General features: G+C 46.6%; 1 protein-coding gene and 1 long non-coding RNA gene across 2 annotated transcripts; one reads left to right on the forward strand and one right to left on the reverse strand.

Moving 5' to 3' along the window:
* Positions 1 to 3,832: 3,832 nt before the first annotated feature.
* On the reverse strand, positions 3,833 to 10,964 carry ABT1 (activator of basal transcription 1). The gene is made up of 4 exons (XM_044306169.1): positions 10,892 to 10,964; positions 9,610 to 9,865; positions 5,341 to 5,516; positions 3,833 to 5,251 (listed from the first exon to the last, which is right to left on the reverse strand). The coding sequence occupies exons 2-4, from the start codon at positions 9,857 to 9,859 to the stop codon at positions 4,892 to 4,894; spliced, it is 786 nt and encodes a 261-aa protein (XP_044162104.1). The 5' UTR covers positions 9,860 to 9,865; positions 10,892 to 10,964; the 3' UTR covers positions 3,833 to 4,891.
* An 89-nt stretch (positions 10,965 to 11,053) lies between these two features.
* Positions 11,054 to 16,289, forward strand: LOC122919511. Its single transcript, XR_006386795.1, has 2 exons — positions 11,054 to 11,141; positions 14,891 to 16,289. It is a non-coding gene; the product is annotated as an uncharacterized LOC122919511 (long non-coding RNA).
* Positions 16,290 to 17,774: the final 1,485 nt, after the last annotated feature.

The following is a 17,774-nucleotide window of genomic DNA, read 5'->3' on the forward strand; positions in this document are numbered from 1 at the left end:
TGATAGGGAAAAAAAGGACGCGGATGACAAGCTTGTGTGCCTCTGCGTTTTTTAGCGGTCCCATTGACTTGAATGGGGCCTCAAACTGTTTTCCACGAAAATAATAGGACAGGATATATATATATATATATATATATATTTTTTTTTTTTTTTGACGGACTGGAACCACAGATGTGGATGGCAAACGGTGCATTAGCCAAGTTTTCAACGGACCCATTGAAAAACGGCGCAACGGACACGGAATAAAACAACGGTCGTGTGCATGAGGCCTTATACTGCTGTTAGTACGGGCAGCATAAAGTTAATGACAGGTTCCCTTTAAAACAAATAAGCACTTTGGGAAGAATTCTCTTCTTTGCATCGCCATATTCTGATACCCATATGGTTTTTATATTTGTGCGTATGGAGCTGTGTGAGGGGCAATGTGTAGCTTATATTTTTTTAAACTCGTTTTATTGAAGTTTAACAAGAAAGGCATGTTACATCATCAAAAAGAGAGGATTGAGAAATCCAAGGTAAAGCCCACGCAGGGGATACAGTGCTAGCTCAGTATTACAGGACAGTTCTACAGTGAATCCGATACAGCATAAAGGTTTTCAAAGTCAATTGGCGTCTGGAGGCCGCATGATAGAGGGGACCTTGCCTCTATAGGCACGTTAGCGTATTATCATACAGCAGCAGCTGAGTACATGCAAGCATTATGCACAGTCAAAGGGGATGCGCACCATTCACCCCACACTTTGTCAAACTTTTGTGGACACTTCCTGTGAATAAAGACAACCTTTTCCATGCTAACAGCCTGATTAACCAGCGACTTCCATTGGCCTAGTGTAGGTGTTCTATCATCCATCCATCTCAGGGCAATAGCTTTCCTGGCAAAAAATAATGTTTCACTCAGAAGGATCCTGTGATAATGGCCCCAAACCTCCTCATCTAGGATGCCAAGTATACAGCTTTTAGGGCATAGCGGCACTTCATTTGGGACTATAGCGGACAGTACTCCCACCACCGCTACCCAGAAGCTCTGTAAATATGAGCATTCCCACATGAGATGCCAAAAATCTGCCCCAATCGTCCGCTGATAGGGAAGGGATGGAATTCCTCCACTTCCTTTCAACAGCAAGGGGGTTCATCAGTGTGCGATTATTGAGCAGATGCGTATAGAGCGCAGAAATGATACCTGTGATCTAAGGACTCCTATCAGAGGGTAATTAGAAATTTTGCGGCCACTTGCCCCAAGCTGTGCCGTCAGCGCATGTCTCAGTTCCAGATATCTAAAAAAGAAAGAGCGAGGCAATTCAAACTTCTCTTGCAGCTGAGAGAAGGAGCGCAGACTACCCGCCGCATATAGATCATTCAATTTGCTGACTCCCTGTGTCTTCCACCATCTAGCTCCCTCCAAATCTTTCAAGTGGGCGAACATGGGATTATCCCATAGCGGGATGTCATCTGGGATATCATTAAACAACCTCATCTTTGCGGCAGTCCAGACCTGATGGGCCATTCTATGGATGGGGAGCAAGCGCATGGATATAAAGCAAGGTCCTTCCAAGACAGGCCACAGAGAGGATAATCCCAGGTGCTCCCTAAGGTAGTATTCTGCATTAGGCAAGTCAGATGTCTGAACCCAGGGAGATAGAAATTTCAGCTGCCCGGCTAGGTAGTAGAGAAAGAAGTTGGGCAAAGCAGCGCCACCTTCTAGCTTGGGCCTCTGAAGGAACAGCTTCCGTCTGGACTCCCCCCCATACAAATTTAGTCACTAACGAGTGGATACGAGCAAAGAAACCCTGCGATATCGGGGTGCACGCATGCGCCAGCAGGTATAACCCTTTGGGCAAGAGAGTCATCTTGACCAGATTTAATCTTCCCATAATAGAGTGTGGTAAGGTCCTCCATATCCTGAATTTATCTGCAAACAGGGTCTCCAGAGGTGCAATATTTAGGGAATACGCCAACTGGGGATCCCTAGTGATAACAATCCCTAGATATTTGAAAGAGTCTACAACTGGCAGATTGCAATACTGAGGAGGCCACGTATGTGTCCACAAGGGCATGAGTGCTGATTTCATCCAATTTATGTGTAAACCCGAGAACTCTCCAAACTTGCCAATTATGTCGATTGCTCTAGGGAGTGTCATCTCGGGTTCATCCATAAAGAGAAGGAGATCATCCGCATAAAGTCCGCCCTGTCGCCCATGGATATCCCTTTAAAGACCTGATCCTGTTGAATTCTTAAGGCAAGGTGCTCGATGGCTATGGCGAACAGAAGTGGTGACAGGGGGGAATCCCTGCCTAGTTCCCCTGTGAAGGCTAAAGGAGTCAGACATCGACCCATTCACAAGTACGTTAGCTTTGGGGAGGTGGTACAGAATCTCTACCCACTCAATAAACCTAGGGTGTAGCTTTTATTGATACCATTTTGGAGTGTATTACTTTTTATTCCAAATTTTTGGGGGAGATAAAATAAGAAAAAGGCAAATTGTCAATTTTTTATCCCAGTACAGGATAAATACATTTATATTTTAATAATTGAAAGGATATCCATTCAGCGAGCGCAGAGCTTCGGCGGAGTTCTTTTGTACCGGGTTTCAGCTGTTTAAAAAACTGCAGAAACATGGTGGCTATGGCGCTCGCCGGGCGCAAGAGAGGTGAAACGCCGCCCCTTGGGCAGATTGAAGACCGTTGGAGCAGGTTATAAAACTTCAGTTTTCTGTATGTATAATGTGGACAGGGGGGATACTTATATGATTGTAATACCCATTATAAGACCTGTACTGCCAGATATATACCTCAATATGCTTATTGGCCCTGTCAGTGTCCCTTTATAGGCAGTTTTATTTAAAAAAATAAATAATGTGGACAATCCCTTTTAACAGGAGCTGAGGCAAGATGGCCGCCCCCATAATGATGTACAAGCAGAAAATGAACTAATTAGGGATAAGCGAATCTACTTTGGATAAAAAAAAGTCAATCCGCATAATACTTCATTTGAATAATAGCGCTCACTCCGTACAGAATTAGGCCTCATGCACACAACTATGTATTTTGCGGTCCGCAAAAAATACGGAATGCACACGGACGCCATCCGTATTTTTGGCGGACCGCAAAATACATACAGTCGTGTGCATGAGGTCTAATTCTGTACGGAGTGCTTGCTCCGTACATTATTCAAACGGAACGTAACAGCTGGCGTTTTTTCCGTAATGCCGACAAAAATAGGACATGTTCTATTTTTTATTTTTTTTGCAGAATGGAAACAGAACGCACACAGAGTACCTTCCATTTTTTTTGCTCAACCATTGAAATGAATGGTTCTGTATACTGTCCGCAAAAAAAAAAAAAAAAAAAAAAAACAGACAAAGAAAATATGTTTGTGTGCATGAGCCCTTAGAATGTATTGGTTCCTATGAGCCTAAGTTATTACGGTACTTTGCGAAGTCTCACATAACAATTTCTACTGTAAAAAAATACAAAAAAACATTTCCCAAACACTGCTTCGGTTACAAGGTACAACTTTTTTTTTTACAGTAGAAATTGATTTATGATGCGAAGTCTCGCAATAACTTTGGCTCATAGGAGCCAATACATTCTAATACTGTACAGATCGCACGCTCCTTACAGTATCCAAACAAAGAATTATGCAAATCGAATTCAGATGTTCCATCCGAAGTAGATTCGCTCATCCCTAGAACCAATCAACCATGACCACGAGACCAAGTGCCCCCTCCTCCTACTCACTGAATGGAGCAGCATTCATTTCTATGAGACTGACAGCCTGCTTCTAATGCCATCTTCCTAAGGGACTGACGATGGGGACGGGGGTCACACAAAGTCCAGTTTATATTTTTATTTATTATTTTTAGAAAGATAGATAGATAGATATATATATAGAAACATTCTGATCATACGGGGCAGGTCCATTACTACAGCCAGGAAAATACACTGTCTCCAGGTCCTATGGCTCGATGTGATCGCCCCCTGCTGGAGGCAGTCAACGCTGCATCTGTGAACCGATACTAGACTGGTCATCGTATCTGTACATTATTACAAGGGAGTAGTGTTGAACGAACTTGCGTTGTAAGTTCAGCATCTAAAGTTCGGGTTCAGGTTATCTAAGAATTGGGTTATGGATTCTAAATTCTGGTATGGTCCGTGGTAGCAGAATCCATAACGCGATTCTTCGATAACCCGAACTTAAAACACAAGTTCGCTCAACACTACAAGGGAGTAGTCCGAACCAGACAACCCCCGTCATGTCTCTAGTAGGGCACCTGGACATCACAGAAGGCAATTCCTTGGTCAATAACCCCCTCTACTAGCTAGAAAAGATCTGCTGCATGGGGGTTGATCCAAAAACAATGGTTAAAGGGGTATTCCGGTTATAACATGTTATCCTCAGGGTAGGCGATAATAATGAGATTGAAAAAGAGAACAGGGACCCGTGCCCATTGAGACCCCCTGAAATGGACGCCTCTGCTGCATTCATTTGTAAAGGAGCGCCGGAGACGGCTGTCTGACAACCTCATGTAAAAGGACCCCAACAACCAGCCATGACCGGAAGCAGGGGCAATGAGATCATTTTTTGCAGGTAAACCCATTACATAGCAGCCATAGCTTGAGTCCAGCTCTCCATTCTGGCACACAGAGGGGAGGGGCGGTCCTCCATCTTGGGACCCCCCCCCTCTAAGATGTCCATATAGAGAATACGGATGAGGAGGTCTTAACGTGCTATTTGTGATAATATATATAACTATAATCCAGCGCAGGAATGCCGCGCTTTGACTGCTTTCTTGAAGGTGGATGCTGTACCGCCTGCAGATGTACTGTACCATCGTCCATGTCAGAGGGAAGGCACTTGCCCACCCTCCGGGGTACGGTCCCTGTTCTATCTTCAGGAAGCATTGAAGATTTTCTGAAGAAGCGAGCGATTGGTCTGCGATAGTTCCTGCGCGCGCTCTGCCTGTTCCTGCCTCTTCTGTATGCGTTTCTTGTCGCTGCCGGATTTAAGCGTCTGTATTTCCTCTTCCGTTTTCCGCTGTGTGAAGTTCCACTGCTTGTCGGGCGCCGCGCTGCCGCCTGCCGCCATTCTTTGTTCCGATTTGGCAAACTTTTTGCTGCGCTCCACGTTCTGCATGTAGAAGTTGGTCTCCCTCTTGGCCTGCGACACTTCGGCGCGCATCCTCTGCTTCCGCACCTGCCTCTCGATGGCCAGCCTTTCGCTCAGGTGGGTCCACTTAAAGCGGTGGAGATACTGTCAAAAGCAACAAGGGGGAGGGGGGGGGTGACTAAAAAGCAGGCACACAGCAACACAGAGAGAAGAAAGACCCCCCCTCCCCTCACCTTCATGGTCCATAAGTCATCATGGAAACGGTTCTTCTTCCGGGTACCCATGGGGGCGTTATTCAGACTGGATGCCACCAGCTTGGCGACACGTTTGTCTCGAAATTCCACCCATCCCTCCGTGTAATCACGGGCGTTGCTGCCGGCTTTCTTCTTTTTCTTTCGGACAAAACGTTCTGACAGAGACATTAAACGTCCTATTAGGTTTGCAGATGAGTGTCATGGCGGACTTGGGGAAGGGTATCAGTCTCCATTATAAAGGGGTTTATATTGAAGATGATGATCGCTGTTTTGCTCTGTTAGGCCCCTTTCACACGGGCGCAATGCGCGAGTTGAACGCATTGCACCCGCACCGAACCCGGACCCATTCATTTCTATGGGGCTGTGCACACGAGCAGTGATTTTCACGCATCACTTGTGCGCTGCGTGAAAATCGCAGCACGTTCTATATTCTGCATTTTTCACGCAACGCAGGCCCCATAGAAGTGAATGGGGCAGCGCGAAAAATCGCAAGCAAGTGCGGTGCGATTTTCACGCATGATTTTTATAACTTGGTTCTAAGGGAAAATAATAGCATTCTGAATATAGAATACATAGTACAATAGTGATGGAGGGGTTAAAAATATAAAAAATTAACTCACCGAGTCCACTTGATCACGTAGTTGCGGATCTCTGTCTTCTGTAATGCTGAGCTGCCGGCTAAGGACCTGTGGTGACGTCACATCACATGATCCAATCACATGGTCCCTCACCATGGTGATGAGCACAGTGAAGTCATCAAAGGTCCTATTCCTGTGCACAGCAAAGAAGATAGAAGAGATGCCGGCTGCGCGATCAAGTGGATTAAGGTGAGTAAAATTTATTTTATTTTTTTAACCCCTCCAGCACTATTGTACTATGCGTTCTGTATTAAGAATGCTATTATTTTCCCTTATAACCATGGTTTAAGGGAAAATAATACAATCTACAGAACACCGATCCAAAGCCCGAACTTCTGTGAAGAAGTTCGGGTACCAAACATGCTGATTTTTCTCACGCGCGTGCAAAACGCATTACAATGTTTTGCACTTGCGCAGAAAAAAATTGCGCATTTTCCCGCAACGCACCCGCCTCTTATCCGGGCAAAAAACATGACGCCCGTGTGAAAGAGGCCTAAGGGTTCAGCTCTGAGTGATTCCAGCTATGCTGCACTGTCTATTGGAGTCTGAGGTAGTCTGAAAACACACCTGTCTAATCAAAGCCATGCCTGCTGCTCAACAGATACCCAATACTGCACCTCCTCTGTACTGACGAACTGACGACTATGGCCTCCCAAGCTGCAATCCGGGAATTCCACTGTTTAGTGCACTTAATTGAAAGCATTTTTCTCTAAGTGCTTCTGTCAGCAGTTTTGTACCTATGACACTGGCTGACCGGTTACATGTGCACTTGGCAGCTGAAGGCATCTGTGTTGGTCCCATGTTCATATGTGCCCACATTGCTGGAAAAAAAATGATGTTGTAATATATGCAAATGAGCCTCTAGGCGCAACGGGGGCGTGACCGTTACACCTAGAGGCTCTGCTCTCTCTGCAACTGTCGCGTTCTCTCCACTTTGACAGGGCCAGGTAGAGCAAATGTCATCAAACCTAGTGCTGACTTCTGAAGTAATTGAAAGTGCAGAGGACGCGGCAGTTGCAGAGAGAGCAGAGCCTCTAGGTGTAATGGTAACGCTCCCGTTGCTCCTAGAGGCTCATTTGCGTATAATCATTTTTCGCAGCAATGCGCGCACATGTGAACATGGGACCAACACAGATGTCTTCAGCTGCCAAGCGCACATGTCAACGGTCAGCCAGTGTCATAGGTACAAAACTGCTGACAGATGCTGTTTAGCTATCCTCAGGATAGGTCATCATTATGTGATCGGCATGGGGTTCAACTCCCAGCACCCCCACTTATCAGATGTTTTTTTTACTCTCTGCATTCCCGGGGCCATAACTCTCTCTCTCTCCCCAATTCACATAGCTGCATGAGGGCTTGTTTTTTTGTGGGACAAGTTTTACTTTCTAATGGCACCATTTAATATTGCATACAATGCTGGGAAAAAAAAAAAGTGAATTTGGAAAGAAATGCAAATCTGCTGGTGTTATGGGTTTAGTGTTCCTTGTGTTTTACTACAAAAAAAAATAAAAAAATATTGGGAATCTCAACATATTCTGACCCCTATAACTTGTTTTTATATTGACATCTACGAAGTTGTTTGGAGACCAGGGCATTCACAAACAACCAATGGCTACCTGATCGCCGTGGGGGGGGGGGGGGGGGGGGGCTGTTCAGGCTCCTGGGGAAAGCTGCATCCGATCCAGTGGTCACAATTGACCATGGAATCTGAAGGGTTAAATATCTGATCTGCGTCATCACCGATCGCAGACATTAGCCTCAGGTGTCTGCTGTTTAAGAGCAGAAACCTGGCAGCTATGGCGCCCACGAGCAGGCTCTTTTTTTTTTTAAAGGCTTTCAAGGTCCAAAAAGGGTTAAACACCTCATCAACTAATTAAACTGCGTCCCTTTAAGTAGGACTGAGTAATGCAGCCCTATCAAAAGGGTTATTTCTACTAGTGTTGAGCGCAAATATTCGAATCGTGAATATCGCCACTTTGAGAATTCGTGAATATTTAGATTATAGTGCTATATATTCTTATTCCTGAATATGCTAATTGCAAATTTCTCGCGAATATTGGCACTTAGCAACCAACAGGAAAGTTGCTACCCCTTAGTGTTGATCGCGAATATATTACATTGCCGATTTTAGCAATCAAGTAAATAATGAATGGAGATCTCGAATTTGCCTAAATGTCCCATAGGTGCAGGTCCCAGTGGAAGGATCTGCACCCGTCTCAGAACATGGGTCTTCTAACCCCTTGTTCCTCCTAATGAGGTGGCAACTGGACCTCAAAAGGATTCTGCACTTTATTTAAACTGATAATCTATCCTCTGGATAGATCATCAGCTTCTGATCGGCAGGGGTCCGACGCCCGGGACCCCCGCCGATCAGCTGTTTGAGAAGGCAGCAGCGCCGCGGCCTTCTCGCTGTTTACCGCCGGACCAGTGACGTCACGACTAGTATAACTGGCCTGGGCGTGGCTAAGCTCTGTTCACTTGAATGGAGCTTAGCCCCACCCAGGCGAGTTGATACTAGTCGTGACGTCACTGGGCCAGCGGTAAATAATGAGAAGGCCGTTGCACTGCTGGAGCGCCGCTGCCTTCTCAAACAGCTGATCGGTGGGGGTCCCGGGTGTCGGACCCCCGCCGGTCAGATGCTGATGATCTATCCAGAGGATAGATCATAAGTTTAAACAAAGTGCAGAACCCCTTTAAACCCATCTACCTTCATCAGATGCCACAGTCTGTGGATCATCTTCTATAAAAACAGTTAAGGGCTCTTTCACACCTGCGTTCTTGTCTTCCGGCATAGAGTTCCGTCGTCGGGGCTCTATGCCGGAAGAATCCTGATCAGTTTTATCCTAATGCATTCTGAATGGAGTGAAATCCGTTCAGGATGCATCAGGATGCCTTCAGTTCCGGAACGGAACGTTTTTTGGCCGGAGAAAATACTGCAGCATGCTGCGCTTTTTGCTCCGGCCAAAAATCCTGAAGACTTGCCGCAAGGCCGGATCCGGAATTAATGCCCATTGAAAGGCATTGATCCGGATCCGGCCTTAAGCTAAACGTCGTTTCGGCGCATTGCCGGATACGACGTTTAGCTTTTTTAGAGTGGTTACCAAGGCTGCCGGGACGCTAAAGTCCTGGCAGCCATGGTAAAGTGTAGCGGGGGAGCAGCATACTTACCGTCCGTGCGGCTCCCGGGGCGCTCCAGAGTGACGTCAGGGCGCCCCAGGCGCATGGATGACGTGATCGCATGGCACGTCATCCATGCGCATGGGGCGCTCTGACGTCACTCTGGAGCGCCCCGGGAGCCGCACGGATGGTAAGTATACCGCTCCCCGCTCCTACTATGGCAACCAGGACTTTAATAGCGTCCTGGGTGCCATAGTAACACTGAAAGCATTTTGAAGACGGATCCGTCTTCAAATGCTTTCAGTACACTTGCGTTTTTCCGGATCCGGCGTGTAATTCCGGCAAGTGGAGTACACGCCGGATCCGGACAACGCAAGTGTGAAAGAGGCCTAAAGGGGTTGTCAGCCACTATACAATGGATGGTGCTGTGCTTGGTCTACTATGAAGTCCTCAAGTCCTGGAGAAACCCTTTAATGAACCTCCTTGTTCTCACCCTCGGCCTGCAGAAAAATCCTTCCCACTTCTCCATGGGCGCTCATCATGTTGCGGATGTGACGCGGCCGAAGTCGAGGTGGGATGTGACCCAGGTATATAATGCCGGGGATAGCAGTCTTCTTCTTGCCTTCTGATTCCTTCTCCTCTTCCTCCGCCATCTCAGCATCACCTTCTCCCTGGGCGCTGCCCCCTACGCTCTCTTCTTCCTCGGCCCCACCTTCAGTCACCTGCTCCTGTTCATCTTCCATATTGTTCTCGAAATAGACAAAATTATTTACTATAACCCTCCCCGGGATTGAACATCCCCATACTCCCTGCCTTCAGTGCCAAGAAAGTCAGAAAAGACAAAAAGGGTGAAGGAATAACTCCCACCGATCTCACCACACCCCCTAACAAAAAAATAGCGCCACCTGTGGCAATCAAGTGAGAGGAGCTGCTCCGTGGTTCCTACATAACTTGGGGGCCCGGTTTTAGGAAAAACCAGACGAGGCGGCAGACTCTCGTTATCATCACATATATGGAATCAATGTACGACAAGTTAAAGGGGTACTCCCATCTTCTAATGGCTGAGATGATTAGTGCGGGCCAATGATCCGCTTCACTGTGTTTCCTCTGTACAGCAACACAGGCCCAGAAAAATGGAGCCACAAAATAGGAAATAACTGTCTGATCGGTGGGGCCCCTGCTGATCACAAGACTGGGGCCCCTGCCTCCTCTATTTGAATGGAGCAGCATGCACGCTGCCCCTCCATTCTGCTCTATGAGGCTGCCAGAGACAGCTGGGTGCTTGTAACCGGCGATCAGAGTCAAACAGAGAACACGTATCTGCAGCGCTAATCAAATTGGTGAACACGGGCCCGTTCTTGTTATCGAGGGGGGGGGGGGGGGCAATCAGACCCCCATTGATGAGGTTGTTGTAATGGGACAAGCCCTTTAACCGTTGCTTCCCCTTCATTTTCAGGACCAGAGGTCAGACCCCACCAATCATGAAGTGATGCCATGACTTTATAAAATAGGAGTGCCCCTTTAAACCTGCTAATTGTTGCCACTCATGTCATCAGTTATCCCTCTGCCTCATATGGTAATACATGACCCACACTGCCCCCATCACATATCACGTGATCTGTTTCACCAAAAGGCCACATTTCTTCACCCAAAACAGGCATAGACCGCGTGATCTGATCCAGACACCGTGATCACCGGATAATGTAATGCCCTGCATCCACACAGCCGCTCCTCACACTGCACACGAGCACGCCGTCCACCCTGAGAATACATACTGCAGATGGCGAGAGACGCGACGAGCTCCACACACAACGTGCACTGCTGGTCGCTTGTTAATGACGTCACGGGCGGAGGCAGCGGTAAAGAGGTGGAGCCTCGGCAGAGTGCGGCGGGGAGGCTTTGGGCGTTACCATAAACGTGGTGGGTGGGGCCAACGTAAAAGGGCGGGAAAGTGAGCAAAGTTTTGGCAGCGTCTGACGCTGAGGTAAATGGGAGGCTATGAGTCCGGAAAGTCATTTTACTGAGGTAAAAGATGTAGAAATAAATGTCGGCAGTCACAAATTTCCTTACCAAGTGTAGATTGTGCAAGGGCGTGTTCACATGGAGCGTTTATATTGTGCTTTTTGGCTGTGACCGTCCGTAACTTACCTTAGCGGCAAATTCTATGCAGCGGAGAGTTTCTGCACTGTATCGCACGTTAGACTTAGATACACTGACCCTGCAGAAAGTGTCACAGGTGATAGGTTTAACAAGCTCGGCTGACGGTATCGCACGTGACTGGTTTAGATACACCAGCTCACAGACAGTATCACACATGATAGGCTTAGATACACATGCTGTGGAGACAGTGCCACACATGGCTGGTTTAGATACACAGCTCTGTAGACACTAGAGGCAGAGATACAAGCTGAGCAGACAGTATCACACATGATAGGCTTAGATATACAAGCTGAGCAGACAGTATCACACATGATAGGCTTAGATACACAAGCTGAGCAGACAGTATCACACATGATAGGCTTAGATACACAAGCTGAGCAGACAGTATCACACATGATAGGCTTAGATACACAAGCTGAGCAGACAGTATCACACATTGTAGAAATAGATACACAAGCTGAGCAGACAGTATCACACACAATAGGATTAGATACATGGCTCAGCAGACAGTATCACACATGATCGGCTTAGATACACAAGCTGTGGAGACAGTGCCACACATGGCTGGTTTAGATACACAGCTCTGTAGACACTAGAGGCAGAGATACAAGTCGAGCAGACAGTATCACATATGATAGGCTTTGATACACAAGCTGAGCAGACAGTATCACACACAATAGGATTAGATACATGGCTTGGCAGACAGTATCACATATGATAGGCTTAGATACACAAGCTGAGCAGACAGTATCACACACAATAGGATTAGATGCTTGGCAGACAGTATCACACATGGTAGGCTTAGATACACAAGCTGAGCAGACAGTATCACACACAATAGGATTAGATACATGGCTTGGCAGACAGTATCACACATGGTAGGAATAGATACACAAGCTGAGCAGACAGTATCACACATGGTAGGAATAGATACACGAGCTGAGCAGACAGTATCACACATGGTAGGCTTAGATACACAAGCTGAGCAGACAGTATCACACACAATAGGATTAGATATATGGCTTGGCAGACAGTATCACACATGGTAGGAATAGATACACAAGCTGAGCAGACAGTATCACACATGGTAGGAATAGATACACAAGCTGAGCAGACAGTATCACACATGATAGGCTAAGGCTACTTTCACACTTGCGTTCGGAGCGGATCCGTCTGGTATTTGTACAGACGGATCCGCTCCTATAATGCAAACGATGGTATCCGTTCAGACAGAACCGTCTGCATTATATTTTGCTAAAAAAGTCTAAGTACAATTTGTATTCAGACGGATCCATCCAGACTTTACATTGAAAGTCAATGGGGGACGGATCCGTTTGAAAAATGCACCATATTGTGTCACCTTCGAACGGATCCGCCCCCATTGACTTCCCTTTTAACTCTGGACGGATCCGTTTGCTGCAAGCTGCGTTCAGGTGTCCGCCTGCTGAGCGGAGGACAGACGGTGCCAGACTGATGCATTCTGAGCGGATCCGCATCCACTCAGAATGCATTAGGGCTGGACGGATCAGTTCGGGGCCGCTTGTGAGAGCCTTCAAACGGAACTCACAAGCGCAGCCCCGAACACTAATGTGTATCTAAGGCTACTTTCAGCATTTGCGTCACCACTGCGCCACCAATGAAGATAACTGACCTGTAATACAAATACTGGAGGCGGTTGCCGGAATCAAATAGCCGACACCCGACCTCTATGACAGGGAGCTGCGATCGGCTGCAGTTGAGTTAACCCTTCAGGTGTGGTACCTGAGGGGTTAACTGCTGCTGATCGCAGCTCCCTGTCACAAACGTCGGATGCCGGCTATTTGATTCCGGCACCCACCTCCTGTATTTGTATAAGAAACATTGGTGGCTCAGTGGGAAGTGCCAATGAGGGTTAAAAAATAATAAAATAATTAACTCACCTCCTCCAGTTGATCGCGTAGCTGCCGGTCTCCTGTTCTTTCTTCAGGACCTGTGGTGACGTCACTGAGCTCATCACATGGTCCATTACCATGGTGATGGATCATGTGATGAGCACAGTGATGTCACCACAGGTCCTGAAGAAAGAACAGGAGACGATCAATTGGAGGAGGTGAGTTAATTTTTTTTTTATTTTTTAACCCTCATTGCCACTGCGCCAATAATGTTTATTATAATGGAGGGGCGCACTGCGCCACCAATGTTTGTTATGTTCGGGGGGCGCACTGCGCCACCAATGTTTATTATATTGGGGGGGTGCACTGCGCCACCAATGTTTATTATATTGGGGGGGTGCACTGCGCCACCAATGTTTATTATATTGGGGGGGCGCACTGCGCCACCAATGTTTATTATACTGGGGTGTTGGGGGGGCGCACTGCGCCACCAATGTTTATTAGATTGGGGGGGCGCACTGCGCCACCAATGTTTATTATACTGGGGTGTATATAATGTTTATTATATTCACCTTCTACTAAGCATTCTGTATTAAAGAATGCTATTATTTTCCCTTATAACCATGTTATAATATAGTGAATAGACTTTCATCCTAGCAACCATGCGTGAAAATCGCACCGCATCCGCACTTGCTTGCGATTTTCACGCAGCCCCATTAACTTCTATGGGGCCTGCGTTGCGTGAAAAACGCACAACATAGAGCATGCTGCGATTTTCACGCAACGCACAAGTGATGTGTGAAAATCACCGCTCATGTGCACAGCCCCATAGAAATGAATGGGTCTGGATTTAGTGCGGGTATACATTCATACATTCCTATGGGGAAAAATGATGGATTCGACATTCAGGCAAATCTTCAGTTTATTTCGCCGGAGATAAAACCATAGCATGCTGCGGTTTTATCTTTTGCCTGATCAGTCAAAATGACTGAACTGAAGACATCCTGAACGGATTGCTCTCCATTCAGAATGCATGGGGATATGCCTGATCAGTTCTTTTCTGATATAGAGCCCCTAGGACGGAACTGTATGCCGGAAAAGAAAAACGCTAGTGTGAAAGTACCCTAAAATATTAAGTTTAAATCCCCCCTTTCCCAATTTTACATATAAAATATATAAACAATAAATAAACATATTACATAGCGCTGTCCAAACTATTAAATTATTAAAAAATATCTCCTATGCTGTGAGCATTCGCCATTTTTTAGTCACCTTGTCACCCCAAAAAATAGGATAGGACTGTTCTATTATGGGCCGAATGTTTCATAGAATGCGAAATGCAGCTTTTTTTTGGTGTTTTTTTTTTTTGCGCGGTATTGTGTATCGCAATACTTTTTTATGGTGACGAAAGCGAATCAAAATTTTGGTATCAAAACAACCCTACGCCGATCTGATCTGCGTAGCGTTGTCACGATACTAAAATTTTGATTCGATTTTGATTTGGCGACTAAAAATTGGATTTGGCTCCTAAATTTTTCAGTTCAGGAGCCAATGGCTACTAGGTATTTTATTTTTTTGTCTGGAGCACTGCTATGCCGGAAAAGAACAACGCAAGTGTGAAAGAGCCCTAAGTTATAGGGGTATCAGGGTTGAGGCAGGGCAGGCCATGAGACGAGGTAGTGGGGGTAGTGGTACATACTTTTTTTAAAAACTTTTATTCTTACTTTGTTTTCTTTTCTCTAGGCCCAGGGCCCGCCAGGCAGAGTTGGGAAGGTGCCACAGCAGCTACAGACACAGTCACAGTCAGTAGTCCACTCCTGTCCTCCTCTCCTGACAGTCCGAAGCTGGGGCCTAGCCCTAGGCAGTGGGCACACAGACAGAGACAGGCTCAGCCGCTCACACTAGAAGTCACTAGACTAACAGAAGACTAGCAGAGTGATGCAGGAGCAGAACATGAAGGCAGCAAACGTTCGGGCGGGCGGGCAGGCATGCAGCTTTACGTGGTGACGACCGTGACGTCAACTCGTCTCTGCGGCTACCACACTCCCACCCTGCGCGCTCTGCTTCCGCGAGTCCGCTGGGTCCGACCGCCGCGCCCACCCCCATCTGTCATGTGACTCTCATCTGAGACTGTGTATGTATCTGTGTGTTGTGTTGTAGTGTGTGTACTTTAACTTTAATCACTGAGTCAGTAGTGTGGCCGGCTGGGCGCAGGCAGCAAATCAGGGGGGGCAAGGAATGACCTGGGGGGGGGGGGCAATTGCCCCCCTGTAGCGACGCCACTGTGTGTGAGAAATTTTATATCTCTATATATATACTGTGAACATTCTGTAGTACACTTTTTTGTCCACTAGATGGCCGCAAACCAGATGTATGAGCCATGTGAGCATTCCTTTGTCTGATGGTCAATAGGGGAAGGGGGGGATTAGGTTGCAGTTTTCAAATCTACCTATGAACTGAGAGTTGAAGTTGCTGAAACCACTCCTATCAAGGAGCCAATAGTCTATTCTTAAAGGGGTTATCTCATCTTAGACAATGGGGGCATATCGCTAGCATAACCCCTTTAAGGAACAACCCTTTTTGTGATGTCATCTCTGCTGTTTAAGTTAATGTAACTTGAATAAAGCTCTCTCTTGTTCTGGCTCAGGGGGATGATAAGATGCTTCAATGAAACCAACTGGTGTGTCTGGTCTCATTATGAAAGCAGTATGATACGTACATACTTATACTTTTAACTGATTTGGCACCACATAAAGAGGATGAGAATCGCAAGAATTGCGATGACAGTCTGTTGCTCGGTGGTCCAAAGTCCTCTTTTCTGATGAGACCATCTTTTGCATCTCATTTGGAAACCAAGAACCCAGAGTCTGGAGGAAGAATGGAGAGGCACACAATGCAAGGTGCTTGAGGTCCAGTGTGAAGTTTCCACAGTCGGTGTCTACCAGGAGATTCTGGAGCACTTCATGCTTCCTACCGCAGACGAGCTTCATGGAGATGGTGATCTCATTTTCCAGTAGGACTTGGCACCTGCCCACACTGCCAAAAGTACCAAAACCTTGTTCAATGACTATGGGACTACTGTGCTTGATGGAGCAGCAAACTCACCTGGCCTGAACCCCATAGAGAATCTACAGGGCATTGCCAAGAGAAAGATGAGAGGCGTGAGACCGAACAATGCAGAAGAGCTGAAGGCTGAAGCGTCCTGGTCTTCCATAAAACCTCAGCAGTGTCATAGGCTGATAGCATCCATGCCACTGCGCACTGAGGGGCCCGAACCAAGTACTGAGGACATATGCATGATTATACTTTTCAGAGGTCCTACCTTTTTCTATTTAACATCCTTTTTTTAACATCCTTTTTTTCATGTATTATTCTAATTTTCTGATATTGTGACTTTGGGGTTTTCATAAGCTGTAAGCCATAATCATCCAAATTATAACAAATAAAGGCTTGGAATATCTTGCTTTTCATGTAATGAGTCTATCTTATATATTAGTTTCATCTTTTAAGTTGCATTACTGAAATAAATGAACTTTTGCACGATATTCTAATTTTTCGAGATACACAGCTCTGCAGACTGTATCACACATTGTAGGATTAGATACACAAGCTCAGCGGACAGTATCACACTTGGTTGACGTAGATAGGCTGAGCAGACAGTATCACACATGATAGGCTTAGGCTACTTTCACACTGCCGTTTCTGGGTCCGCCTGTGAGATCCGTTTCAAGGCTCTCACAAGCGCCCCAAAACGGATCAGTTCAGCCCCAATGCATTCTGAATGGATAAGGATCCGTTCAGAATGCATCAGTTTGGCTTCGTTCTGCCTCCATTCCGCTCTGGAGGCGGACACCAAAACGCTGCTTACAACGTTTTGGTGTCCGCCTGGCGATGCGGAGCCAAACGGATCCGTCCTGACTTACAATGTAAGTCAATGGGGACGGATCCGTTTACATTGACACAATATGGTGCAATTCTAAACAGATCCGTCCCCCATTGACTTTCAATGTAAGTCATTCCGGTTACATCGTTATACCCTATCCACAGGATAGGGCAGAGCTGGCCAACCTGCGGCTCTCCAGCTGTTGCAAATCTACAACTCCCAGCATGCCCAGACAGCCACAACTATCAGCGTACAGCAGGGCATGGTGGGAATTGTAGTTTTACAACAGCTGGAGAGCCGCAGGTTGGCCAGCCCTGGGAAAGGGGATAGCTATTAGATCGGTAAAGGTCCTACTACTGGGACCCCACTGTTCATGAGAACCTGGGCCCCAAACCCGATAGAGCCCCCTGAAATAAACGGAGTGGGTAGTCAGAAATGCTACTCCATTCATTTCTATGGTAGTACAGCACTCGACTATCTCAGGGACTTCCATAGTAATAAATGGAGCGTTTGTGCATATTTCCAAACACCCGTTCTGTTCATTTCAAGGGGGTTCCACAAGGTTTTGGGCCCCCCGTCCTCATGATCGATGGGGGTCCCAACGGTAGGAACCCCAATGATCTAATAGTTATTCCCTTTCTCTGTAATGGCTAAACTCCGGCACTCCAGCTGTGGTAAAACTACAACTTCCAAGATGCACACTTGCTTGGCTGTTCTCAGAACTCCATAGAAATGAATAGAGCA

Source organism: Bufo gargarizans, chromosome 9 (genome assembly GCF_014858855.1).
Source record: "Bufo gargarizans isolate SCDJY-AF-19 chromosome 9, ASM1485885v1, whole genome shotgun sequence".
In the NCBI taxonomy this organism is placed as follows: domain Eukaryota; kingdom Metazoa; phylum Chordata; class Amphibia; order Anura; family Bufonidae; genus Bufo; species Bufo gargarizans.

Coding starts and splice junctions, on each gene's coding strand:
- ABT1 (XM_044306169.1), bottom strand. CDS start 9,859: ATGGAAGATGAACAGGAGCAGGTGACTGAAGGTGGGGCCGAGGAAGAA. Junction 5,517..9,609: donor GATTTTTCTGCAGGCCGAGG/GTGAGAACAAGG, acceptor TGTCTCTGTCAG/AACGTTTTGTCCGAAAGAAA. Junction 5,252..5,340: donor ATGACTTATGGACCATGAAG/GTGAGGGGAGGG, acceptor TGCTTTTGACAG/TATCTCCACCGCTTTAAGTG.